Below are 26,455 nucleotides of genomic sequence, written 5' to 3'. Positions count from 1 at the left end.
GCTTCTGTTTGCTCAGCTGCTGAACATGCAGGATAAGTCTGAAAAAAGATCAAGATTATGTATGTTTTAGTTTGTAAACTTTGTATGCCCCTGTAAAAATTATTAGATTAAATATTTTTTCATAAAAACACTTGATCATTTCTCCTCAAAAGCCTTTTTTATGGTCTTGGAGAAGTTTTCTTTAGGTGAGGTTTTGTTTCCTGAGTGTCATCTTCAGGCATTTGGCAATATGCATAATCCCTCTTACTGGAACACATCCTCCACCCCCCAGGTGAAGAAGAAGAAATACCGGCACAGCGAGCCCACATCCGCAGCTCATCATATACCGCGGTGTGGGGGAGGGAAGTGACCCGTGCCTCCTTAAACACAGAGAGGTCAGTCAAAACAGAGGTGTTGGATGAAGACGGGGCTCCATTACTCCGTTTGCTCAGGACTTTCCTCGTCTCGTGATCGGGAGTGGAGCCTACCTTCTTCCCTTTATCGATTCTGATTTAATTGATGGAGAGAAGGAGAATCTGCTGATTAAAAAGCTGCACTTGAACAAACGCGACAAATTGTGTCTTTTAGTGAAGCAACATTATTTAAGAGGAGAACAGAGGAAACGCTGTGTGTTGTTTTGTGCACAGATACTTTCTCTGCTCTGGGCTGGTTGGAATAACAGCCGTCCCGCCTGGCCTGTGATCTGCTGCACATTGTGAGGATCAAAGCCTGAAAGAGAGCGGAGCTGCGAGGCAGTAATGCATTTCCACAGGGGAGTCCTCTCTGTGGGAAAGAGCAATAGGTTAGAATATCAATGAGACGTGCCTGAGAGCGTAACCGCTCACCTGTTGTCTGACCGCAGCTTTAGTGTCGTTCCTCTCTGGACACTTATGGAAGTCTAGGCTGAAGAAAGCGATCTCTGATTGTTTTAGCTGCATGAATTGAGGCTTGAACATTTGGGACTTGGTAAAGAATAGAACGATAAAAGGTGTTTACTAAATACAGATATTTGGCCCTCTTGAACCTCACCTGAGTTTGTTTCCTTCCTTGGTTTGTTGCAGACTGCTTCAGTTTTTGTTTATCAGGCTGTATTCAGACTAGAAAAATCATTTGGTTCAGATCAAGTCCTGAACCTTGCGTTTGCGTTTTCGGACTACCGTCAGGCGGACTTTCCTTTTTAAAACCAAAACTTGTAAACAAAACCATGTGACTAAAGATCTCTTCACTCATTGGCATTTTGAAAGTCCTACGCTTTGCAGTCCTTGTTCAAATTTAACCTTAACGGACAGATTTTGAACGTCCGTATCAACGTCTGGTAAAACACTTTGGTACAAAACTAACTGTTTAAGGTAAGACAACGTCTATGAGGTAACACTGATAAGTGTTTATGACATATAGAATGCTGTAAAACATTGTTGTATGCTGTAAAGCATCGTGCATCACGCTAAAAGTTGTTTTTATGGGCCTCCATTCATACAACCACATTTCACTGAGTTGCTGTGTCTCATCGTTGTGGGGTTATGGCATTGTTTTCAAGAAAATTCTGTTCAGGAACTACAAGCAAGCTTTTAGGATGACGTCACAGGAGTGCTGGGTACGTGCCGGGTAATGAGACTCAGAAGTTGTATTTGTTTTCAGGTCTGTTAAGATAAATATTCTAACAAGGAAGGAGTTGGACCCTTTTTGCGTTACATTTCTCTGCGGCACACTGGTTGTTTCATTTCGACCCTGTTTACATCATATGGCCAGTGGCCACAATAGTTGTTTTGGTCCAGTTGTTCCACTTCAAGAACAGAGCCTATTCAGACTGAAGAATCTGAGGAATCAGACTGAGACCATCTCAAAAGATGGATTCAAGAGCAATTCCTGGACTAGGGTCCACTTGGGTGATTCTATTTTCTACTATGGTCAGTACTATCAGGAGTGAGAGATCATAGTCCCCCTCTGGTCACTGGTGGGAACCATCTTCAGAGAACTTAACTCACTATACCTCCCAACAACCTCAGTGTACAGTCCATGGATGCCACCTGAGTCCAATCAGACAATGGCCCATCTGTTTCTAAAGCAACATGGAGGGCCACCCTGCTTGCATTACCTATCTGGACTTAATCTTCTGTTTCCTGCCTTGACCCTCGCCTTGATTCTGACGTCTCTGGTCTCTTCTTGGATCATGATTGGCCTGTGCTGTTGCCACTTGCTGACAAGAAAATGTCACCGGAGAAGTGACTGGAAATCACAGAAGAAGTTGGGGAGACTGAGGTTCTTCAGAGTATGCAGGACTCTTAAATAGTTTTCATGCCATTGTTCGATCTAGCCTTCACCTACCGGGGGGCCAGATGCACTGACGAGGAACAGGAAATGGATCGACAAACTGGTGCAACCGGCACTGTTCTGGGACGTCCCCTAGAGTCTGTGACTGTGGTGAGAGATGCTGTTACAGAAACTGGAATCCATCATGAACAACCCTCTTCATCATCATCCTATGCATGAGACCATGGGAGCACTGGAACTCCTTCAGACAGAGACTCTAACACCTAACTGCAGGAAGTAGCTCTTTAGCAGATGTTTCTTCTGTCAGCTATTCGAATCTGCAACACCTCATAGATACTGGACAGCAATTATTGTAAATAATAGTTTTAAGTGTACATTTAGTGATATTTATTAGTTCCTATCTATTTGTTCTATTTGTGTGTATTCTACAACACCTCTAGCAGAAAAAAATGTTTCTGGGCAGTTTATTTCACCTCTTTGGTCCTCTCCTGAAAGTGCAGTGTGAAAGCAAACCGAACCAGATGATGTTCTAAAAAGTATTGTATTCCCATACTGACATGAGAGACGGTTATTTTATGGTTCCTGTCGGCCGTGACCATTGCTGTACAACAAACACACAAAGAAATAGAAGAACACTCTCCAAAAGTCTCAATTCCCTAAACACGCAACAAGCTCTCCAATTCTCCATTCACCCAATTACTGAACCCAACAAGTCAAATGACAGAACCCAGACCCAATAAGTACCTTTGCCTGACACGCTCACAGAGCTCACAGAGAACACTTGGCAGAACCCCAACAGCCACCCAACCCAATTCAGTCAGTATATTAGCTCCTACAATGACAAAGCTAATGCTAGAAGCCATTTCATTTGAGACTCACTCCAACGAAAATTGTGGCATTTTTCTGATGATGAAGGACATGTAATAAGACAATTAAATTTAAAATTGTGGTTCTGAGTATTTATTTTATTCAAATTGTTATGAATCAGGAGCAGATGTTAAAATGTGTTTTGTAAAAGCTTGTAGTTGTGGCATAGGTGCTACAATTGATGGACCAAAACCTCCGCCTCATTCTGATACTTGCAGACAAACGGATCCATGTTCGTCTTTGTTTTCCTTGTCCAAGCTGGCATCTGGCTCAAAGCTCCAATATTGCTCACTATTTTTGTTGCACCAGTAATGTTAGGTTGGGGGGTGTAAGGGGCTATAAGCTTGCAGGAGAGCGTGTAAACAGTTGGATGATGGGAAATGGGATCCGGCCTAACGGTCGTGCCCACAACTTAGAGGTGACTTTTTAATGTCACATTGCCAAAAATATGTCCCAGAAAACGAGAATGGTTTGAAAATAGACCCAAGATGATTGGAGTGGGACTTTAAAGGGTTTTAGATGAAATTACCACTGGAATTTAACTCTCTAAGAGGCTGTTAGGAGTTGTGCCTTTACAAGAAGTGACTGCCCTCATTTCCCAGGATGCACATTCACAACCTCGTTTTTTCATTATTTTTAGGCAAATGTTCTCAGTCACAACTGAAAGATTGGACATCTGGTGTTATGCGGCGGTCACAGTTTGCTGGTGTTAATCAGCACCAGCTTTGCGGTTCTGAAGTGAAGGTTCTGCTGAAGCCGTCCTGACAGTTCCGCAACAGGAAACAGAAAACGGAAACATCCAGTTGATCCAGCTGTTTTCTCCCGAGGTCCCCATCCTCCTCGATTTGTCTCGACCCCACCAACACCACTCTCTCTGCCCCCTCCCCTCCTCGCTTTCCACATATCAAGTGTCATGAGCGAGCAGAGGGGGTGGGAGTCGGGGTGGGTTGCTTCAAACAGGTGTCTTGGAGTCCCATTCAGCAGCTTGTTGGATGCAGGTTTCACCTACTGATCCCTGCTGCACACACACACACCAACAAGTGCACACAGCTCCAGTTGCCCATCTGTCATAAGAATTAGAACTAATCCAGAGGAATTTTCAGATGTCATGGAAGGCGAGAGTTTGTGTGTTTGTGTGCACATGTGTTTCTCTGAGCGTGTGTGTTTTTCACGGGGCAATAATACGACCACACGGCCACCTGCAGCCCTCCGTTAAAACTCTGAGACGACGCAAAACTTCCTGCAAGTTGTTGACATACCTGCTAAAGCAATGTGTTCAGGAGGCAGACAACATAACGTTGGCGGGAAAATCTGCGCACTCACATTTGGCTCATTTTCACTTTTACTTAGTGAGCTGCAGTCAGAAAACATCCAACTTTTATAAGCTGAAATAAAAATGTTATTCCAACAGATGGGCGTACCAAGTTGAAAGTTTCATTAAATATACGTTTTTATGTGATCTGTTACTTAGATTATAAACAATCAGCTTAGATGGAAATCTCAAATATTGCATGCTATATAAAAAGAAAAATCTAAAGCTAAGATCCAGAAGAATACTGATCAAAAAACGTTTGAATTTTCTATATTTAACAACTATTCTACCATACTTCGAATATTGTTTTGAAATTTAGCACGTTCATTTATAAAGCATAATTTATACCAAGGAAATTCAAAGTGCTGTGGAAAACTACAAAAGAAAATAAAAATCACTCGATCAGTAAAATCATTAAAATAATAACAATAAGAGTCAGAAATGTAAAAATCATTAAAAAATACAAATACATTAGTTTCCATTTTAAAACACATCACTAAATAAGACAGTTTTCAGCCTAGATTTAAACATTTTCAGACTTTTTCACACTTTCAGGGAGATTGTTCCAAATCTTTGACGAAAAACATTGAAAAGCTGCCTCACCATGTGTAGTTTAGTCTGTTGGTACCTGAAGAAGAACTCTTCCTGAAGTTCACAGACTTCAGATAAGGAACTATATCATATCAGAGATAACATGAGATGTATCTTAAGTAGTGCTGTTTTAAACTGGAATCTCTGCAACAGGAAGTCAGTGCAGATACATGAGATCTAGAATAATGTGGTCAGATTTGAAGCTTTTTGTCAAGACTTGAGCATTTTGAATAAGTTGGATTTCTTTAATCCCTCATATATAGAGCTTAGTGAGAAGGCCATTATGATAGTCCAACCTACTGGATATAAAACAAATTATGATCCAATAGTTAAACTTCTAAAAACAAACATTTAGACCAATAAATTTGGTTGTTTTTTTGCAAATCTTCATATCAAATACCTTAAAGTTTGTGGATAATGTGCATACTGTGGAATGTTGGATGTTTTTTAAGTCATTTGCTTTTAAAGTAAAGTTTGTTTGTGTTTTTTAATAGGAGAGGAAAATAATGATTCGAAACGTATTTTATGTTTGAATCATGCAGAGTACGAACAAATGCAAATGGAACAAATCTTTGGAATCTTTGGAATAAGTTTCTAAATTTAATTAATACTGAAAAACAGATTAAAGTTAAAATCTCAAATAACTGGTTTATATTAGTGAAATTTACATATGTCCCTGTAAACATGTATGTATATATACGTACATGAATATTTCTTTTGTTAAGCACTTTGATTTTATATTTGTGACATTTTTGCTGTTAAGCTTTTGTTTCTGTGTGAGTTGTTTATTCAATAAACTACTTACCGGTATAACCAGGATACATATTTAAAATGATTTTCAAAGTACAAATCTGCTTGATTTTATGTTATGTACTAAACTATAACAAAATAGTCAGTAAAAGCAGTTTTCCCTCCTCACACGCCAGACTTTCTAAATGAAGAAATCACTTTAACGGAGACCGTCTGACAAGGTTAGAACTGCGGCACCTCAAGGAGAAGAACTATTTCTCTGATCCTCTAAAGGAGGCAACAATGGAGAACTTTTGAATGACTCCAAGAGAACAACAGCGTCTCATTCAGGAGGACATAAAAGAGGCAGAGGATCATGCAAAGAACTGCAGGTCACTTCAGGTCAGAGTTTGGGATTCAACATGGATCCACCAAAAACATTACAGGAAAAAAAAAAACATCTGGAATATCTCCAAGATCGACTGAAATCTTTTTGTGGTTCGATAAGAGGCAAAAGGAACTTTTTAGAGAGTTTGCATCTTGATATGACAAATGCAATATAACATTTATCTCGTTTTATTTATGTTAATAAAAAGGATCTAAAGCTGTTCTTTTCTCCACAGCAATTAGAACTTTTCTTACAGTAAGAAGAGAAATATCACTGTTAAATGTCCACTTTTAATTAATTTAAAAAAATCCTAGTTAAAAGTTTGCTGCTACAGGAGAAAGCAAAATATCTAACATGTGGCGTTAAAGTCCCTCTCCGAACATCTTTTGATGGATTGTAAAATTTCCCAGTGGTCTTTTAACTATGCCGGTTTAATCCAAAAACCTATGTTGTTTTCAAGAACATAGTTTCTGTACAGCGGCAGAAGTTCATTAAAAATTTGCCTCTGAGTTGTAAGTGGGACCGAGCGACCCCGCCCCCTCTTCCCCTCTCTGTTGCTGAGAGTTCAGAGCAGGGATCCTGTGACCACCCAGCCTATTTACTACACCACATAAACGCTCTTTTTCAAACGGCATTTTTGTCGTCTGCTCTTGATTCACAACAATTTGAATAAAGAAATCCTCAGAAATACAATTTTGACCTTAATTTTCTTCATTTTCTTGTCAGCAATGAAGCCATTCAGCATTTTTGGGACCAAGACAAATTATTTTGTCTGGCAGCTCATCGCTTTGAACGGTTCACACAAACAAACACACACCTGCACGACCCATCGAAGAATAACTTTATGGTTTGATTACGAACTTTGATTCTAATAGTTGATTTGTTTGACAGTTTTCAGTCAAAACCTGATTTTTCTGTGTAAAATTGATTAAAATGTTAGTCTGGATAAAAACATTTATGTTGTTAATACAGTGATCCTGGAGATTAAACAGATTCTTAACACTTATTAGTCTTAACACTTATAAATATGTCACCCCAAATGGTTTTTATAGATATAAACTTTTATACATGAAGTCTGTTAAATCAACCCCTTCAGAATCTCTTCCACACTTCATGAATTAAACTTTTCTGGTCCAGTTTTGAACCATCCATCTGGGATAACATTTAAAGTATCCTTGCAAGGGGAGGAACTGGCTCTCACAGGTGTTCCTCAGGGTTTTGTTTTCAGCCCCTTCATGTTCATGGCCTAAAACACATTTCTGATCTCCACTCTTTGCTCATTTCTATGCTGATGACACGCCACTCTTCTGCTGATTCCAACCAAATTTGGGTTTTGACAAGTTTTTAAGAAAGTACCTTTCCCTTTTTACTTTTTAAAATGGCTTAGTATATTTTACTTTATTTGGATTTACTTTTGTTTCAGGAAAAAAAAGTCAGTTTTAATTCCTTTGTGAAGACATCCTCAACCTTTGGTTGAATCCACAAAATGAGCAAAGGGCAACACTTGCTGGTTATCTTCTAAAACTACACACAGTACTTTCTCCTTTTCATGTTGTTGATCCCATATTTGCAAGTTTTCCTTGTCTACATATAAATGTGTTTGCTTTGTTTTTTGTTTTTTTTTGCAGATCTCACAATCTTTCAGGATCACCAGCATCTGTGCTTTTCAAGGACAAAGTAAAAAAAAATAAAATTAAAAGTATGGAGGGAATCTGTTGCTGGGATTAGACCGCCCCCTGCTGTCAGAAATACACTGGTGCAGGTGACCACAAATGATGTAAAATGATCTGAAAGTTGCTGGATATGACAGTTCAAAGATAATATATTTATTAAAAACATTTTTTTTCGAATTCTTACTCTTTAATTTTGTTTTCTTGTACATTGGAAAAACACCAGCTGCCACATCTGTTGCCATTTCCTTCATGTTTAAGACTCGGCACATTTATATCTTGATGTTACACAGTCACAAACCAATAAATTCCCACAATCCCTCAAGTCAAAACACATATCTACCAATAGGATGTTCTTGCAAATATTAACCAAAACACTTCTTTGTGTAAACACTACTGGAACGAATGACAAAGACTGACTTGTCTCTTGGAGGCCATCTCGTGTATTACTGGTCTTTCTACCTTTGCTTTTGCCATGAAATTCTGATTTTTAATCCTCATTTTTTCAACTGTCTAAGTAAATATTTTACACCCTAGTTGTAATTTGATGACACAGAAGTAGAATCTTGTGTTTGTCTGTGCTGCTCCCAAATAAATACCAAGAATTTGGTCTGGGAGTAATTCTACTGCACCTGTACTTGTAATGCTACAATGACAATAAAAGCTATTCCCTCGTAACAATGTAAAAGCCAGCTCAACCAGAATAAAAATAGTTCACTCAATGTTGTGACTGTTGAAGGAAACAAAAAAAATGAAACAACCTTGAATATAAATGGATGCTTTTTGAATTACTTTAATTAGATTTTTTTAATTTTTACACCAATATCATCTTCTATAACACTGCATGATTGTTATATAACATCACCTTCTGGTTCTAGTGGGTGGCTGCCAGTGAAATCAAACCTGTAAATTTAGTACATGTTCTGACACGGTGAATAGATCCATAAAATAATGTAAGAATTTCTCAGCCGATTATTGGTTTACTGCTGTCCAATAAAAAATAAACCATAACTCAAATGTGCATTCTGTCTATTTCAACTACATTAAAACGTCTTAAAAAGTGACTTAATTTGACAGGGAGATGCTGATACATGATTTGTTCACTCCAAATCTTATTGGAGCAGATCGAACAAGATTAGTTTTGTTTGGATTTCATCACTTTGCATTCATGCAAGACGTAAAGTAATGTTCAGATTCACTTTATGGTTGGAACTGTGAAGGAAGAAGTTCAGGGCAGATTCATTGATACATCTGGAGAATGTCTCCTAAGTCAGAGGAACTTTTAATTTTGACATTCTGAAATAGATTTGCTCTTTTTTTTTGCTGTTTTTTTTTTTTAGGAAAACATATGAGAATTTGGTACCAGTTCGGGTTTTTTTTTTATGCTAAAAAATTGCTTTTAAGTCCATTTAGTTATTACTGTCCCATCCAAAACCGACATTTAAGCTATTTTTGTCTTTAAAGATGCAAAAAAACTCCCTTAAAGAGAAAATAAAATGTTAGACTTGATCAAACAACGTTTTATTTTCTAAATTGGATGAATTCAATAAAATGATTTGTTCCACCCACTTTTTTAACGGCAGAAACTTTTTGAAAAATTGACAAATTTTTGAGTTGAATGTGTAAAGGCCAACCAATCAGCTTTAAACCTGCATTTAATAACATTAAATGAAAATGTTGTGAAAATTCTATAACAATTAGATATTTTTTTGTTTCTCCATATAAGACAGAAATAAATCTAAATGTACTTTTTAGCTAAATTACTGTAAATGTAAAAATATTTAAATTTATTTATATTTTATTTATATATTTATTTTATATTTGAAGACCAGAAATAAAATGAGAAAAAAATTTGTCTGGAAAATAAAGTCAAACTCGAACCTTAGTTCATATAAAATGTTACATTATTCACTATTAAAAGCTCTCTGTAAACTCTTTTATTTAAATACACAAACAAGAAATAGTTATCGTATTCGAAAGTGGAAAAAAAGAGACAATTGTTTTGTATTTCACTAATTCTGCTTGTCCTGAAGGCTTTTTCTGTCAACTTTCCTTTTTATTATTTACAGTTTAAAAAAAATTAGCTAGAAAGTGTGACTGCGAGGTTCCGGGAGAGAGTTGCCACGTTTATAATTCAATCAATCACAATCAAGAAATCGTACAGTTTAAAAAAAAAAGGCTTGGGGGCAAAATGTTATTGATTTAATGATGGGAGTCGGGTGGGAATCTGAACGTGGGCCAGGGCCGGATTTTTGTTTCTCACTGTGTGCATTTTACGATGACATCATGGCGAGCGTTTCCGTAAAATAAAATTGACTGGGCCAAATATCGCTTATGGGGCCAAAAAAAATTTTAGAAATTCACCAATGATACATGTCGGGGATAAGACTTTAGAAATTATTATGGGATGGCCACGACCTACAGTTTGGTGGCCATCTTGTGGTAAAATCTGAGAATTGGTGATTTTCACGTTTTACAACAATATGGGAAAACGACACTTCTGTTCGTCCGATTTTCACTAAACTTCACAAGCATGTTGACCGCCGGAGTCTACAACCACTCCAGAAGTTTCATTGACCTTTGACCTTGGGAAGAGGCCGCCATCTTGAACATTTTTAAAAAAGCACTTTTACTACAAGCTAAAAAGAAACACCTCCTACGGGGTTTTAGGTTTTATTGTTATTTAACTTCTTTGGGCATTAATGGGAATCTACTGTGGGAAAAACGTAGCAATTATTTTTCAACCGTGTTTCCTTGCTGAATTGGTATTGACATGTTGAAAAAATAAAATCACAGAATTATCATTTAGAATGATTTAAGAGTTTCCAATTGTTTGAAAAGATGATGTATTGTTAGTTTTACATTGGGTCTGTTTGTGCTGAATCAGCATTAGCTGTAGTTCAGAAAACATCTCAAAGTTGAAAAGATGAAGAAATTTTCATTTTATTTTTTCTCCTTTGTTTGTTTGTATGTTCATCTATTCTGGTAGTTTGCGAAATAAAAATCCCAAAATGAACATTTTTTAATGCAGCACCTGATGATTTGCAAAAGCATAAAAATTGATGTGGCATCAAACTCAACAAAATAAGGTTTAAAAGTGTTAACATTCAGACATTTTAACACATTTACTTAAGGTTTGTCACAAATAAACTATAAATCCTTCATTATTTTTCTCTGATCTCATCAGAGTTTGACTGAAGAAGATCTGGACTCTCCTCCAACACCAGAAGAAACATGGAGGAGAAATCTTCCAGGTGAACGTCGACCTGAACTCAAACCAACAAACATCCAGATGAAGATACACTTCAACACTTTCTTCAAGTATTTATATCATTTCTTTCTGCTGTCATGAAAAACCATTGATGCAATCCTAATCATGACGACAAGGTTCCTCTCATTCCAAATCACTCATTCAGTCTGAAACTTTAAAGGAAATAAAGCTACAGAAATTCAAGCATTTGCATTCGTGCTCGGTTGGAGAAGGTAGAAAAAGTCTTCAGCTTCTTTTTCCAACAATCCTATGTTTTATTTTACATTTTGCAGCGTTAAAAGTGACAGCATCTGCAAGCGCTAAGCACGAGACGTGCACTCTGACAGGAGAAGTCACTTTTTTTTTTTAATCCTCTCATGTTTTTAAAGTGATGGACAGAAAACGGATGAAAATGAAATTCCTGTGGAGCTCTGCTCCGGTCAGACTCTGGAACAACCTCAGAAAAATGAAACACAATGACGGTTTTTCTAGATTCCACACTGAAGTTTACTTCTGATGGTTTGCACAGAAATAAAAAGAGGAAGAGGTAAACTGCTGGGGTGTGGAAGTGTGATAAAGGGGCTGCTTGTTGACAGTCTCAGGTGTACTGCGGCAGCTCGGAGAACTCGCCGTCTTCGAGGGTGTACTGGTAAGGAACGGCACACTGTTCATCCTCAATGCAGTACTGCTCTTCGTCAGAACCATACTGGTCATCTGCAAGTGTGTACTGGTCGTCTCCAGGTGTGTACTGGTCGTCTCCAGGTGTGTACTGGTCGTCTCCAGGTGTGTACTGGTCGTCTCCAGGTGTGTACTGGTCGTCCAAAGAAGTGTAGCGGTTGTTCACAGGTGTCTTGTGGTCGTCAGCAGGTGTGTATCGATTGTCCGCAGGTGTGTACCGGACGTTTGCAGGTGTGTACCGGTCGTTAGCAGGTGTGTACCGGCCGTCTGCAGGTGTGTACTCATCATCTGCAGGTGTGTACCGGTCGTTTGCAGGTGTGTACTGGTCGTTTGCAGGTGTGTACCGGTCGTCTGCAGGTGTGTACTGGTCGTCCATGGGCTCGCTGCCTCCTTGCGTGTGTTCTGGTGACTGCTGGTTTTCCGTCGTGTTCTTCCCACCTGATTTCTTCATCCTGAAAGACATTTTTAAAACAGTTGAATCCTCCCTGTTAAAACAAAAAAAATGAAAACACAAAAGTTGTATTCAGTTTGAGTGCAGACTTACTGATTCCTGTGTTTGGCACCGCTTAGATGAGACTGGTACTGACTAATAGAGTTGACCTCGATGTTGCAGGCGACGCACTTGAAGCTCAACAGTGTGGGAGCTGCAGAAATAACAACCAGAGCAATTTTTACAAAACACGGTTGGCGACTAATGACAATTTTGGGGGGACAACCAAGTTATCTTTTTATTAATTGACCTATTTGTCATTATAATTAAGATTTAGGTGAATAACAATTAGGAATCTTTTTTTTTTTTTTTATAGATTTGAAATGTTTCCATGTTGAAAACAAAATCAGGTACTTTAATGATACAAAGAGTTCATGAGATTCCTTATGTCCCCTAAAGCAGTGGTCTCTAACCTCTAGTACCGGTACTTAGGACAGTTGGTAAAAAAAAATAAAATAAAATAAATAAAAGAAAAACCTACATATTTTTCGCTTCCCCTTTAAACTGATTCTGAAGGAAGTTTTATTTTGGAAAAATTCTGGATTCTCTCCCCCATTTGACTCCTTCTTGTCAAGTTACTCGATTACGTGCCGATAAATAAATTAGCTACTTTCTTAAAGGGTAACTAAACAGGGAAGTTGGAGGCTGACTCCACCCACAGCCGACATTTGAAATTCAAGTCAGAAGGGTGTGGCTTGGGGGCTGGACTTTTATCATTACTGGAGATCATGACATGAGACTTCTGAAGTGGTTTGACCAATTACAAAATTCAACTGTGGTACCTCATTTCAACCTGTAGGGGGCAATACACAGACAGTTTTCAACTATATTTTCAAGAATTTAACTATTTTATTTTATTAAGGCAAAAATGACTAAAATACAGCACTTTTAAGGCCCCATTTATAGAGGCCAACTGCCAAAAAAAAGTTGATTTAGGGTTTGAACCCTTTGAAGAGACTGTAACAACTACTAAATTGAACCCCCCCAAGCTAGCAAACTAACAAAAACATATTTGGAAAGTTTGTTTTCACAGAAAAGAATCAGTGAGGAAGACTTCAGGCGGATTAACATGGTATTTAGAAAATACTAGTTTAATTCACCATTTTTTCAATGCATCATCACACCTTTAAAGCAGAAGAAAGTTGAAGTTGTCGTCCAATAGTTACTGATTAAGTGGAAATGTAAATCACTAATTAATGGTTCCTGCACAAAATCAAAGTAAATAAAGTTTAAAGCAGCTGGAGATGTTTTACAGAGGATGAAGATAAACGTTACCCTCAAACATTAAGGGAAACTGGAGGGAAAATGTGTCAAAATATTAAAACCATTCAGGCTTGATCCAGGCTCTAGTGAATCTAATCAAATCGACTGGACATTATTGACGATACCCAGCCCTGCAGGAGACCACTGCTCTGAAGAAGTGAAACCCATTTGTTTGGAAGTTCTGGTTCTCACTTTGTGCGGAGGAGAAGCCGTACGTCTCCATCAGCTTGGCCCGCGTCATTCGTTTTTTGTGCTTTCTGCCCTTGTAGTGCTGCTGTGCCATGAGCGGGTTGTTGAAGCTGGCGTCGCAGATGGAGCAGAAGCGTTCCGGGTTGTGGTACTTCCCCTTCACATTTGCTACAACAAGTCCAGGTTTTTCCTTTGGCAGATCCGCCATGGAGGCTTTACCTAAAACCAGAACATAAAGAAACCCTGAAGTTTCTCTTGAAGCGATGAAGGGGAACAGAAGGAAAGAAAGCACGTACCTGCAAGCTTTACTTGAGTCATTTCCAATTTCAGCCTCTTGGCGTGAAACTTGCCCTGATAGTGAGACTCGGCTACAGCTTTCGAGGTGAAGATGGTGTTGCATAACTGACAGGCCTTTGTCCTGTCCAAGTCGCCGTTGCTCCCATCCTGCTGCCAGAAAACATCAATTATTGACAGATACACGAGCTGATCCAGTGGACGTCTTCACAAAAGAAGGATTTAAATTACAAATGAAATAAACTAAAGTTTGTAGTTTAGGACAGCAAATGTCCCACTCCTTCACCAAGTTTTAAAAATGTGTTGTTTGAGGGGAAAAACATCTTTACTGACAGAAATAAAAAGATTTCATTAACATCTGAGTTCTGCCTTTGCTAACAAATAAATAACTTGTCGTTACTCACAGAGTCGGACGTTTTCTGCTTCTTGATGAGCAGTTCTTTCTCATTTTGCAGAGAGATATACTGCCGCACTTTGTTGGCGTGTTTTCTACCCTGAAAATGTGAAAAGAAACCCACAAATGTTGATTAAAAAAAAACGATCAAGAACTTCAGAGACAGCATGGAGTAAAAAATCAAAATACACAGTCTATCTCATAAAGACATAAAAAGAAGACATGTATGACAATTAAAAAAATGTATTCTGGTTATGAGTTTGTGCTTAAAATTAATAAAATTCAAATTAGTTTTGTGCTATCACAAAGTTAAACATATAGATTTAAGATATAAAGTCGATAAATTAAAGTAATATTAAAATTTAAACCAAAAATTTCAGCTGAAATGTCAAAATAAACTATTTTTCTTTTAATCAAAAGCTGTGTAGTCACATTTATCTTACATTGTTTTCGATTTTCTTATGGTCAAGATTGCAGTTTTTGTCAAATTAAATTATTTCCAAATACTTTTGAGAATAAAACCATGCAGAATTATTTGATATAATAATAGTCTTAACTTGGAAACTGTGCAAATAAGCTATTATCAGCTACACCTCAGAGCTGCAGAGGAAAAAAGGAGCACTGACCGTATAATGGCTCAACCTCTGCTTCTTAGAAAGTAGGACAGCGCTGCAGACTTTACAGAAGGAGAGAGAAAACAGGTCCTCCTTTTCCAGGATCATTTTATGCACTGCAGAGAGGAGAAAGAACCTAAGTCACAATGCATAAAGAATGGCTGAAAACAGAATTGGATAAAGAATAAAAAATATCTTCTAACAAAACGAGAGTCCTAAATTGAGATTGACTTAAGAAGGTGGAGATTCTGCAAACACAGTGACTCTGAAATCTGAAGTCAAATCTTCTATTGTAATTTCACAACATATATAGGAAAATAGTTATCATGTCTTTTTTTATTTGTTAATAATAAAAATATCTAAGTAGTTTAAATATTGGAAGTCTCAAATGTCTTAAAACAAAATATTTTAAAGTAATGAGCCATTTATCACAAAAAATAAATATATTTTTCAGTCCATTCTCATCTTTTTCCTTTAAAACCAAATTTATAACTACAGATTATGCCTAATATTATCAGTGTTTGTACTCATTTGTACTGAATATAGAAGTACATAGAAGCAATTTAAGGATAAGAGCACAACATGATGTCCAAACTGAATCAGCAGTTTCCCCTCTGCAGTAATCTAATCCAGATTTTCTGCTGAGACACTGAGAAATAAATTAAAGACAAAAACTAAATATATTTATTTTAAAGTAAATTGAATGGCAAATATGAGGGAATCCATTTATCAATCTGGCCCATTTAGATGAACAATTACTCATTTAAAGGGTCTTTAAAGGCAATTCAGAGTGAATTATATCCTACCTTTGGCACACTAAAAAACAATTTTTTTATTAAATATTAGTTGTTTTTGTTATAAATGGGTTGGGAGGGGTTGGTGCTTTTAGACGGAGGAAAGCTTAGAGTTGCATGAATGGAGCAAAATATCGCTTTGGGGTTGTATTTCATAAGGAATTAATATTCTAAAACACTAAGATCTCAAAAAGTTGGTTTTGCATGATACAGCCCCTATAATTTCCCACAATACAATGAAAATTATTTTTGTTTTTTTTTCAAAGTTCCATCTAAAAACCAGCTCCTGTTTGATTTGAGATCATGAGAGATTTTAACAAAACACAACAAAAAATGAACTTGTCTTGTGTTTTTAAAAGTTGTCTTTTACATGTTAGGAAAACCAAGGACAAAAAATGCTTAAAAAATTAAGCCAAACTGCACTTCAGCTTTAAAATATTAGAAATGATTTTGGAATTTTAAATCTGCAGTGGCTGCAATCTTAGCTGTTTTTAAAGCTTGTTGCATTGATTCTGTGTGATCATGTGATGTTTTTTAGGTAGATTCATTCACGTTTTGATCATTTTAGGCCTTTCAATTAATTGGACCTAATATGTTTTGAATGAATGAAGGATGCACTGATGATAGAACACTTTTTTATTTAAACCGTACCTGTAAAAATGACAGTGAAGTATTCATCTATTTGCTTTTTTTAGCATGAAAAACAAATAATCAATTTAAAGCACTGCATTTTCCAAACAATATTGATTCGACCCATTCTTTTTTTCTCTCCGATGGAGGTCTTCCAAGATCAGAGCATCTATGAAAAGTGGGGCACATTCGCACACACTAGTGAACAGAGTGAACTTTTTATGCATTTTCAGACTGAAAGTTCAGATTAGGTGTCCCGAGGAGCCAGAATCCGCCTAAAACCTGCAGGTGAGCTGCAGACAGTCTGACCACGTTTCTCCTCTGACAAGAGCCCGTCAGTCAACGGATGCAAACTCGCTCTCATCGACCTTGATGCAACGCGGCTAGCTTAGCTTAGCTTAGCTTAGCTTAGCTTAGCTTAGTTTATTTTAGAAAATTAGCCTTGATCCTGGAGTGGAGCGTTGGCTAATATTTAGCTTCTGGAAGCTAACGTCAACATTAGCTCTGAGTGTTACGACCTTCTAGCTCAAAACTAAATACGCCGACGACTTCATCAGTAAACCGTTACTAGAAATAGAGCTATAGGACTAACCCTTCTCCAGCTCCGGAGATAGGCAAAGGATATCGTCGCTGCCCGCCATGTTTATATCACACACCACCAGGTCTGTCCCATAGACTGTGAAAAAATGTTCAGTCTATGGTCTGTCCTCAGCGCATGCGCAATGTGTACATTCACAAGAAGAGCAGAGCCTGAGCAACCGAAAGGACAGTCTGAATTTTAACAGTGTAATAAAACATGACGTTTCGTAAATCTAAAAATAACTGTGTTCAGAATATCAGTTAATGTATCTGCGATATATGAACAGATAATCCACTAGATTGAAACAGTATTTCTCAATCAAATATGAAACTGTGAACTGCATCGAGGTTTCCGTAGTGTAGTGGTTATCACGTTCGCCTAACACGCGAAAGGTCCCCGGTTCGAAACCGGGCGGAAACAACTTTTTTTTTTTTCCTCCTTCAATTTTATATTCGATATTTCTCATTATCTTTACAAAAATTGTGATGAAAAATGTTGGTTCAAATTACATACAAAGTATATTTGGGTGTCTGTACCAGCAATTTTTTTGTATCAAATACAGATCCTTGGGGTATCCCTGAGCTGATTGCTGTGCGACCATTGACTGGTCAACTATTTTTATATACAGTCTGTGTGTGCGACCGACCGACCGACAGACAGACAGACAGTGTTGTTTGTTGATTTGGAATGGTGTTAGAGGGACTCTAAGCTAGAAAGCTAGAACATTTGGGTGGGCAATGGTCCAATTTCCCATAAACAATTATAATTAAAAGACAACTGTTCTTTTTTAACATGCTCAAAACATGGTAGGAGTGGGTCTTTTTTTATATAAAGAAGGGGCAAACTAAATTTGCAAAAACAACTCCAACATCTACCAAAGGGACAGTACAAAACCTTTCAGTTTTTACCAAAGCCACTGCAGAAAAAAATACTTTTAAATCAACCTTTAAATTTACTTTTAAATCAATCTTGAGTCTGAATAAAAAAAAATCTAAAAAGTTCACTTTCAAAAGTTTAATAATTCATGTTTATGGGTACACACATTTGAGAAAACTCCGATTTTTTTTTGTCCTTTTTATGCTAGAATCTTCTTTTTTGTTCAGAAAGTCAGCTTTGAATCATACATTTTGTTGGAAAAACAATAAAAAACAGAATTAGTTGTTTTCCACAGGCTTCTCCTCCTATCTGTAATATTTGTTCAAATCTCTTGTTTTTCTAGTTTGTGCTCATATTGAATTAGATCTAAAAAAAATATGAATTGCCTCAAATTTGTGCTTTGTTTTGTTTTTTAACTGACTGTGTTTATTTCAGAGTTGTGTTTTGTTGAGCTATACTAAAATACTAAAAAGAGTGTACCACTCCAGAATTCATTTTAATGAGCTCTTTTGACCCCAAAATGAAAATTTCCTGGAGGTGCCACCAAACCTTTACCCATACTTACCCGCTAAATAAACTGGAAGGGACCCACCTTGTTTGATAGGACACATTAAAACTCTCAAAACAAATTATTTTTATTATATCTCCGAGATTAAAAAGAAACTAACTCTTTACTGAATTATTTTAACTTTATTCAGCCAAAAAAAAGAAAAAGATAAAAATAAAATAAAATAAGAAACTATATAGAAGAAAAGCTGTACAAGGAAATCATTGGTTCAATTAAAAAAAGTTCTGTAGTTTGTTACAATTTAAAATATACATTTTTATCAACTTAAATTTTTAAGTTTAATAAACCATCAACTCAAAATTTTTATTTGATGAAGACTAATCATTTTAAATCCAAATTATGGATTTTTTGTTAATTGATCAAATGTTTTACTTTTACAGTAGCCTACATATGGAGTAAAAATGAAATCATTATAACCAAAAAAAACAGAAAGACTTTTGCTCCAAAAAGTAACACGAATAACCCAATAATTGTGTTGAAGAAGCATTTTAGGGGAGATGTTTCCTCATATTTCCACATAGATTTAAATCTCCACTTCTTAGATGTTTTCAGGAGATGGCCTCAAACACGTTTAAGGACAAGATATTCAAGAAAATTGCATTTACAGATTAAAAATCAATTTCCTCCTTCCTTATCGTCGAATTATATAGCTTCTGACTTTTTTTTTTTTTTTTGGTATAAAGTTATGGAAAATACCCGCCTTGCCTTTATTTCATTTCCATAACCTGCTGAACAGGTATGCTCCTCACCTGCCCCCTGTCAGGAATGCGCCACCTTTTCTCCAAGGGTTTTTTTTGCGCAGGCGCTCAGTGACGTCTACCCTCAGTTTTGATCCCTGACGGAGGAGCTCCAGCTTCACAGACTCCTGAACCTCCAAGATGAGCTTAGTTGGGAAGGTTGCAGTGGTGACAGGAGCAGCCAAAGGGATCGGGAAGGCGATAGCGGAGACCTTTCTGCAGAATGGCGCAAAGGTAAAACGCTCTGTGCGGTTTTTTGGATTCTACTGCGCGCTTTTTGCTGCCCTGAAACAAACGAGGAGGAAGTCAGAGAAGGAAAACATCTGAAGACTTTGCAGAAATCTGCTTAACTGATCAGTCTCAGGGGTTTACTGCTGAAAGAAGAAGTTTGGCTGCTTTGATTGTGTGGAAACGTTTGTGTCTTTGGTCACCTGCACAGGTAGTCCTGCTGGATGTGGATGAGAGCACAGGGGAGAATTTGAAGAAGGTCCTTGATCAGAAGTTTGGAGAGGAGAAAACCTTGTTCATCAGATGTAATGTTGAGTCAGAGGAGGAAATCAAAGGTGAGCTCTAACATCTTCTACCTATGTATTATTTATATCTTCCGGCTGAAATCAACATAAAAAAGTTTACAAAAGTGATGCTACTGTTTCTAATTTAACTTAACACCCCACCTGATTTCTCAAAAAAGACTTCACCACCTAAATATATTCATATATAAAACTTATTTATATATAAAACTTTAGAATTTTGCAGAACTATAAAAATATATCAGAAAAGTTTCCTACGGTGGCCCTGAAGTGCCAATCTCACGAAAACAAGTATTTAGAAAAGCACCGTTACATTTTAGAAGGCAAAAGAAAATTCCAGAAACCAAAATGAAAAAAAGAAATTTAGAAAACAAAAGTAATTTTCAGAAACCAAATTAAATTGAATTAAAAAGCAAAACACAAAGATAAACCAGAACAGGTCAGTGCTTTCATCATTTTAACCCAGTTATTTAAAAAGAAACGATACGTTATCATCATCTAATCAGTGATGTCCCATAGTACCGACTTTTCCGGTTTCTCATTGTTTTTCTAACATGTCCTTTTGTTTTCTGGAATTTAGTTCCGTGTTCTAAAATGTAATGCTGTTTTTTTCTTTTTTGGACATGTCTGGGACTCACATGTCCAAAGCTTTGAGAAATTGATTGATAGATAATCAGCTAAACAAAGGTTAACGCCACAGAAAGATGTGAAGACTCCATAAATCTTTTGTTCCTGTTTTCCAGCCGCCTTTGAGAGAACAGTGACGACCTTTGGAAGCATCGACATTCTGTGCAACAATGCCGGTATCTTGAGTGAGGACCAGTGGGAAAGAACTGTGTCTGTCAACCTGGTAAAACTTTAGACTTTAAGATTTCAGATGATTCACTCAGTCTGGACGATTATTGATCCTAGATGGTGGATATTTCTGGAGACTTTTGTGACCAGTAGATAAGATTAAATAGATTCTTCCCTCTGTGATGCAGGGCGGTGTCATCCGGATGACTTATGCTGCTCTGGAGAAGATGAACCAACAGTCTGGAGGACGGGGAGGGGTTGTGGTCAACACAGCCTCAGTGGGGGGTATAACGACGCTAACAGAACACGCTTATCTTCGTAGAACTGGAGAAAGTTCTGTGGCATTACTGTAAAATGAGGATCCAGCAAAATGAAGGATGAGATGTTCTCTCTTCTACAGGCCTCGGCCCTCTACCCGGTTGTCCTGTCTATTCCGCAACTAAGCACGGTGTGATCGGCTTCACTCGAGCTATGGCAGTAAGAATGTTTTTGTGTGTCTGTTAGAAGTTTTTGAAAACCTTTAGTTTTCAATCACAGTTGGTGAGGCTCAAGCTATGCTGCCCTCGGCAACGAGATTTAATCGGCTACTTCCTATGAAAAGTCTCTATAAATCTATATTTATATACATACATATATATATATATATATATATATATATATATATTCCATGTTCCAAACTCTCACATTCACACGTAGTTGCAGAAGTTTGAATCCTTTTAGGACTCTACATAAAAATCACCCATTAAACACACGTCGCCATTTAAACCAGGTTGAACTTTGGCCAGTCAGGGACTCAGATTTGGTAGTGATGTATGGATTTGGTTTATCTGGTGAACCCAGACATGCAAACAAGCCTGCATTTGTTTTTCAAATAAAGATAATCCTGACATAACGGTAATCCATTTTCACCGTTGCAAGGACGCTATCAATCTAACCATTTCTGTTTCGTACCCGTATCCCGAGATTTGACATTTCACATTTTGGTGGTGCCCTTGTAAACAGTAAACGAAGAAGAAGAAGAAGTAGCCCCTCCCTGCTTGTCCAGTGTGAACACCATGGGAACCAGCCAAAAACCTGTCTGCAGGGATAGCTTCGGTTTGCTTTCACACTGCACTTTCAAGGGTGGGCCAAACCGACTTGAAATCTTACAGATGTTCTTCAAAATAAATTCTCACCTGGAGAGAACAGTTGAAAGAAAATGGAACAGCTTTGCTCAACCCCCTTAAAGGTGGAACCTTGTGATTAAAATGATCGTAAAATGTTGGTCTTTTTAATTGAAATCATTCAGCTAGTTAGTGTTACTTTTTACATTATTTGATCTGCACCAGAGTTCGGACGAGCTTTTCCATTTGGCATTTGTAGCAAACTGTCAGGACAAACGAAACCATTCCTGAAATAAATGAAACTTTTGATCATTTTATTTTTCTTCTCTCCTGATTGATTGTGTCTTTTTTTTTTCCTGCCAGGCTGCTTCCACCGCCTCCAATTATGGGATACGCTTCAACGCCATTTGCCCCGGTGCTGTCCAAACCGACCTCTTCTCCTCCGTTACAAACTGTTTGGGGCCCTTTTCTCACCTGGCTCATTTATTTGATAAATTTGCAGAAGGCGGGGTGCTACAGTGAGTCATGTTTCTCCTCCTTTGATGGATATAATTTTATCTTTAGGTCTGTTAAATGTGAGCGTGCAAATTGTGACTTTTAAACATTTTTTTCCACATTTTTTTTGAGTTTTTGTGTTCTAAAATCTTATTTTTTGATGCATTGAGGTGATTAATGCTTGGTAAATTTAGGTGTCTACAGCTCTGCTGAACCCAAATACTTAATATCTTCTGCATGCTTTAGATATTTGAGTGCCCCATTCCAAAGAAAGCAGCATTTTTAGCAGGTTTTTGTAGAATTTCTTTCATAAATGTGGGATTTAAGCTGCACTTCTGAGTATTGAATCAGCTGACAGGTTTGAAAACATCAAAGATCAATTACTTATCAGGCTCAAAACTGTACGGCTCTGATATACCAATGTTAGCTTGCAGCGTTTGATTACTTTTGCACCAACGGTCCCGCCCACAACTGCAGATTTAAAAGGCAAATTTCTGAGTTGTTCTGCCATTCTGCAGAAACTATGTCTTAGAAAACGACAGATGCTTTTGATTTAGGCTAAAAATGGCACATTCTGAATTAAAAGACCACTGAGGTTGACTTTAAAAAAGATTTTAAAAAATATAGTTGGAGAGGGACTTTAACTGAAGTATAATAAGTAAAAAAAAAAAGTCGTATTTTTTTCTGGGTGCAGAAATTTGTACACAATTTAACCCTAACAACTGCAGTTTGAGATGCTTCTTGTTCCAGTTATGGACACGACCTCCTTTGCTGTCTCTGTGGTGCTCATAAAAGCAGAGAGTTTGACATTTTATTGACTCTTTTTTGCTAAATATACAAAAAATAAAGATTGTTCAGCATAGCTGAAGCAGAGAAAAACAGAAAACTCTCCATCTGGCAGCAATTCTGCTGCTAATTATGGTTTTGGCAACCAGAATGCATTTTTCAGAAATGCAATAAAAAAAATTAGATGGATTATCAAAGCCACTCACTGCTTTTCTTGTTGTGTAGCCTAACATGCAGAAGGACCAGCATTTCATGCTAAAAGCTGAGGCAAAAGAGGCCGGTTCACTTGTGTTGAGCTCGTTTTCGTGGCCGGTGATGAGAGAATGAAAATCCATCCAATTTTGCTGGAAAGTGCGGTGAACTTATTTTTTTATGATTTTTTATCTCCACTGGTGGCAGATATGAATCCTGTCCACCTTCATCCACATTTGTCACGGGATGGATAACAATGTTAGGCTATAAGATAACACAAGGGTTAATTATTAGTGTGTTTTCAGCCAAAATCCCCCAAATTGTGTCATTTTCTAGGATATAGTTTCTACAGAATAGCAGGAGCTCATTAGAAATTCAGTTGTGAGTACAGATAGGGGTGTAGGGTAAAATCACTTCAGTGATATATCGCGATATTTCATCTGGCGATACTTGTATCGACTTAAAATGTTGACAAGACAATATTTAATTCATTATTTTTGAGCTTCCTTCAGTGTCTTACTTTTAAACGCCTTACCACTATTTGGCATCACAGAACTCTGAGTCTCAACAGCAAGGTCAGCTTGTGTTAAATGTTTTTGCTGTTCAGAGACATGTATTTTTACTTAAGATTGGTACTAACCTGAAACTCTGTGCCCAGTTGCTGCCAATATTATATAAAATGCAGATTGTGGTGCTTCGTAAGATTAGAATGAGTGAAGCGATCCCGCTGCATAGAGGATCATGGATGGCGTTTCAGCTTCAAAAATGTAATGAAACATTTAGAGCCAGATTTCAGATCCGACGAGGAAAACCAATATGGATCTAGTTGTCTACAAGAGGATGTATCGGAATAGAATTTGATGCAATAATTTTTTTAAAACTACCTTTTTTCCCCAACTTTTTAGAAATAAAAATACTATTTTTATCTTAATTTCTTTATACATGTCTTCCATCATCAGAAAAATGCCACAACACACTTAAAACAACATTTTTCTCAATTTTTTTCATTGAAATAATAAACTGGAGAAACATTTAATTCACCAAGCTCATCTTTTATAGATTAAATCTCTTTAATCCTTCTGGTTTTGTGTCTTCAGGCCGTCAGATGTGGCCCGTTGTGTTCTGGAGCTGGTGACGGATGAGATGAAGAATGGAGAAGTCCTGGTGGTGGACCACAGAGGGAAGAAATATATGACTTTTCCCACTGTTCTCTAGCTGCTCCTGCCAAAGAGAAACTGCCATCGTGACTCTATTAAAGAGTTTTTCAAGGGATAAATCCTCAAAAAATCCCTGTGATCTTTTATTCATTTCAAATGTTTTCTAATCTGTTTTTTTTAATCACATCTAAAAGCAAAGTCTCCGTTTGTTCAGTAAAGAAGTCTTTGCTGTTTGAATAAAGGTAGAATTTTTTCATTGGATGTATCTGATCAATAAAAGTTGTCACAGAAGTAAAAAACGATGTATTATTTATGTTGCATGTGTGCCAGCATGAGTCGCCACCAGCTGATTCCCACAGGTACAGAAAATCAGTGAGCTCACTCTGTCCTGTCCCATAATTCTTTGCAAGCCTAAGGAGATAAAGCTAAAACCAATGAAAACATGTGGATCTTAACAAAGATGTCAGTCATATTTGCTTGTGGTTTCGACACAAAAAAGTGCAGAAAAATGTCAGAAAAAACATTAATTGAAAATATATTCTCATTTTCACTCATATATATCGGCCTGAATCCAAAATATTCACTCTGCGGATGATCGTTCGTCCTTTATTGATTCATGAAAACACAGAATATCTCACATTTTAAGAGTAAAATGTTCAGTTGGGCTGATGTCAACTATCACATCTGCAGAAGGTTGTGGGGTTTAACATCCACTCAGACCAGAACTTTAATAAGTTTGGTTATTATTCGTAGTAAAAACCAAATAGTTGGAACTCTTCCACGTTAGAAGCAAAGCTGCAGGATCTGCATGTGGCCATCACTTTAATAAGAAGAGATCTTAAAGGAATGAAAACAAGATTTATTTCAACAATAAAACATTGAAAGTTATATGGATTCTAAATATCAAAAGTTATTTGAGTATTGGACTCTGGAATGAGGTCTCGATCCAGACGCCGCCCATGGAGGCAAGGATGCTTTCCAAAGACAGGAGGAGGTGGAGAATGTGCTGGAGGAGTACGGAGCCAAATCAGGGCCATAAAGGTTTGAAACACAAATAAAACCACTTGAAAAATTCAAGCTGAAATATTGGTGTTGAACAAAAAAAGAAAAAAACTGAACCTTTTTGCAATTCTAGTATAAACTTTATTATTTTCAGCTTCACAATTTCTGCTTTTAATTTAAAAAATTACAATTTTTGTTTCAAAACTTTTTTAAATTTCAACCCTTTTTTTTCCAATTTTGAATCTGAGATTTTTAGGTTTGAAACTTTTGGCCCTGTTGTGGTGCGTGGGGGTGGGGCTAACAGGAAGGACCAATCAAAATCGATGAGGGTGGTAACCTTAGTCCTGGTGCATTCAGTAACTCTTGGAACTTGGAAAATTATGATCAGAAAATGTCTGTAATGTCTTGTACTATGACGGCAAGCTAAGGAGGTCATAAATCATCAGGAAAGGCGGCGTATAAAATGCATTGGCCATCCAAAACACAGCTTTTTATACATGCCATTTTATGGCAAGCTAAAGAAGTTATAAATCGCCAGGAAAAATGGCGTAAAGGATGGCCTATTGGCAATCCAGAACGCCGCTTTTTACGCACGTTTTAAAAGTAGCACATAAATTATGGCATCTTATGGCAAGGGAAAGGGGTCAAAAATTGCCAGGAAAAGCACAATTTTCTACGGTGCTTTCCCTGGCAATTATTGACCCCTTTCGTTTGCCATACAGTCTTGTGTTGTTTTAAGACAAAAAGCTGTATTTTGTGGTGTACAAACTATGCGTCCAAAACACCGTTCTTGCATGTTCAAAGCTCTGTTTTGCTTCTCAACTTCACTTGAGATTGTTAATAAATATATCAATAATAACATATTTTATGATTGTTAGATGGAATGTTTCATATGATTCAAACATATTTAAAAGGAAATGATTAAAAAACAATTATCTGCCATTTATTCTAAATTAAGGCCTCAAAATAGCAGCAAAATGTGGAATTTTATCTTGTTTTTGTAATTTCTTTGGTTATTTGTGTACATAAAGCACACAACAAAGTGATTTTAAATGATTTTAGTGATTGTATTAGCAATTAGTTTCATGTTAATGTTTATAAACATAAATTCCAGCTGAAATCATATAAGTAGTTTTGAAACTTTTATGTTCTCAGATGAGGAGGCGCTGCTTGGGTAACACCGTCATCTAGTGGCAGGATGGTGTAACTACACCTAAAGTTAATACAATAG

At 37.1% G+C, this 26,455-nt stretch overlaps 2 protein-coding genes and 1 non-coding gene across 4 annotated transcripts; 2 read left to right on the top strand and 1 right to left on the bottom strand.

The window, feature by feature from the left end:
• Positions 1-10,942: 10,942 nt before the first annotated feature.
• Positions 10,943-17,150, bottom strand: znf346 (zinc finger protein 346). Of its 2 annotated transcripts, none has more exons than XM_024266322.2 (7): positions 16,996-17,150; positions 14,992-15,095; positions 14,376-14,465; positions 13,974-14,124; positions 13,681-13,896; positions 12,280-12,379; positions 10,943-12,187 (listed from the first exon to the last, which is right to left on the bottom strand). In XM_024266322.2, exons 1-7 carry the CDS (start codon positions 17,042-17,044, stop codon positions 11,656-11,658), a joined length of 1,242 nt encoding a protein of 413 aa, XP_024122090.1. In that variant the 5' UTR covers positions 17,045-17,150; the 3' UTR covers positions 10,943-11,655. The 2 variants fall into 2 exon arrangements, with proteins under 2 accessions (XP_024122090.1, XP_024122091.1); XM_024266323.2 differs by having other exon boundaries at positions 13,974-14,121.
• Positions 16,563-24,521, top strand: LOC112142759 (15-hydroxyprostaglandin dehydrogenase [NAD(+)]). Its single transcript, XM_024266328.2, has 8 exons — positions 16,563-16,691; positions 19,230-19,398; positions 19,604-19,727; positions 20,438-20,544; positions 20,678-20,774; positions 20,890-20,966; positions 21,956-22,110; positions 24,163-24,521. Exons 2-8 carry the CDS (start codon positions 19,306-19,308, stop codon positions 24,278-24,280), a joined length of 771 nt encoding a protein of 256 aa, XP_024122096.1. The 5' UTR covers positions 16,563-16,691; positions 19,230-19,305; the 3' UTR covers positions 24,281-24,521.
• On the top strand, positions 17,331-17,403 carry trnav-aac. The gene has a single exon. It is a non-coding gene; the product is annotated as a tRNA-Val (tRNA).
• Positions 24,522-26,455: the final 1,934 nt, after the last annotated feature.

This window comes from Oryzias melastigma, linkage group LG14, assembly GCF_002922805.2.
Source record: "Oryzias melastigma strain HK-1 linkage group LG14, ASM292280v2, whole genome shotgun sequence".
In the NCBI taxonomy this organism is placed as follows: domain Eukaryota; kingdom Metazoa; phylum Chordata; class Actinopteri; order Beloniformes; family Adrianichthyidae; genus Oryzias; species Oryzias melastigma.
The sequence above is the reverse complement of the archived record's forward strand: the minus strand, read 5'-3'. Positions and strand labels throughout refer to the sequence as shown.

Coding starts and splice junctions, on each gene's coding strand:
- znf346 (XM_024266322.2), bottom strand. CDS start 17,044: ATGGCGGGCAGCGACGATATCCTTTGCCTATCTCCGGAGCTGGAGAAG. Junction 15,096..16,995: donor ATCTCCGGAGCTGGAGAAGG/GTTAGTCCTATA, acceptor TCCTCTCTGCAG/TGCATAAAATGATCCTGGAA. Junction 12,380..13,680: donor CGGCTTCTCCTCCGCACAAA/GTGAGAACCAGA, acceptor TTATTTCTGCAG/CTCCCACACTGTTGAGCTTC.
- LOC112142759 (XM_024266328.2), top strand. CDS start 19,306: ATGAGCTTAGTTGGGAAGGTTGCAGTGGTGACAGGAGCAGCCAAAGGG. Junction 19,728..20,437: donor GTCAGAGGAGGAAATCAAAG/GTGAGCTCTAAC, acceptor CCTGTTTTCCAG/CCGCCTTTGAGAGAACAGTG. Junction 20,775..20,889: donor CAACACAGCCTCAGTGGGGG/GTATAACGACGC, acceptor TCTCTTCTACAG/GCCTCGGCCCTCTACCCGGT.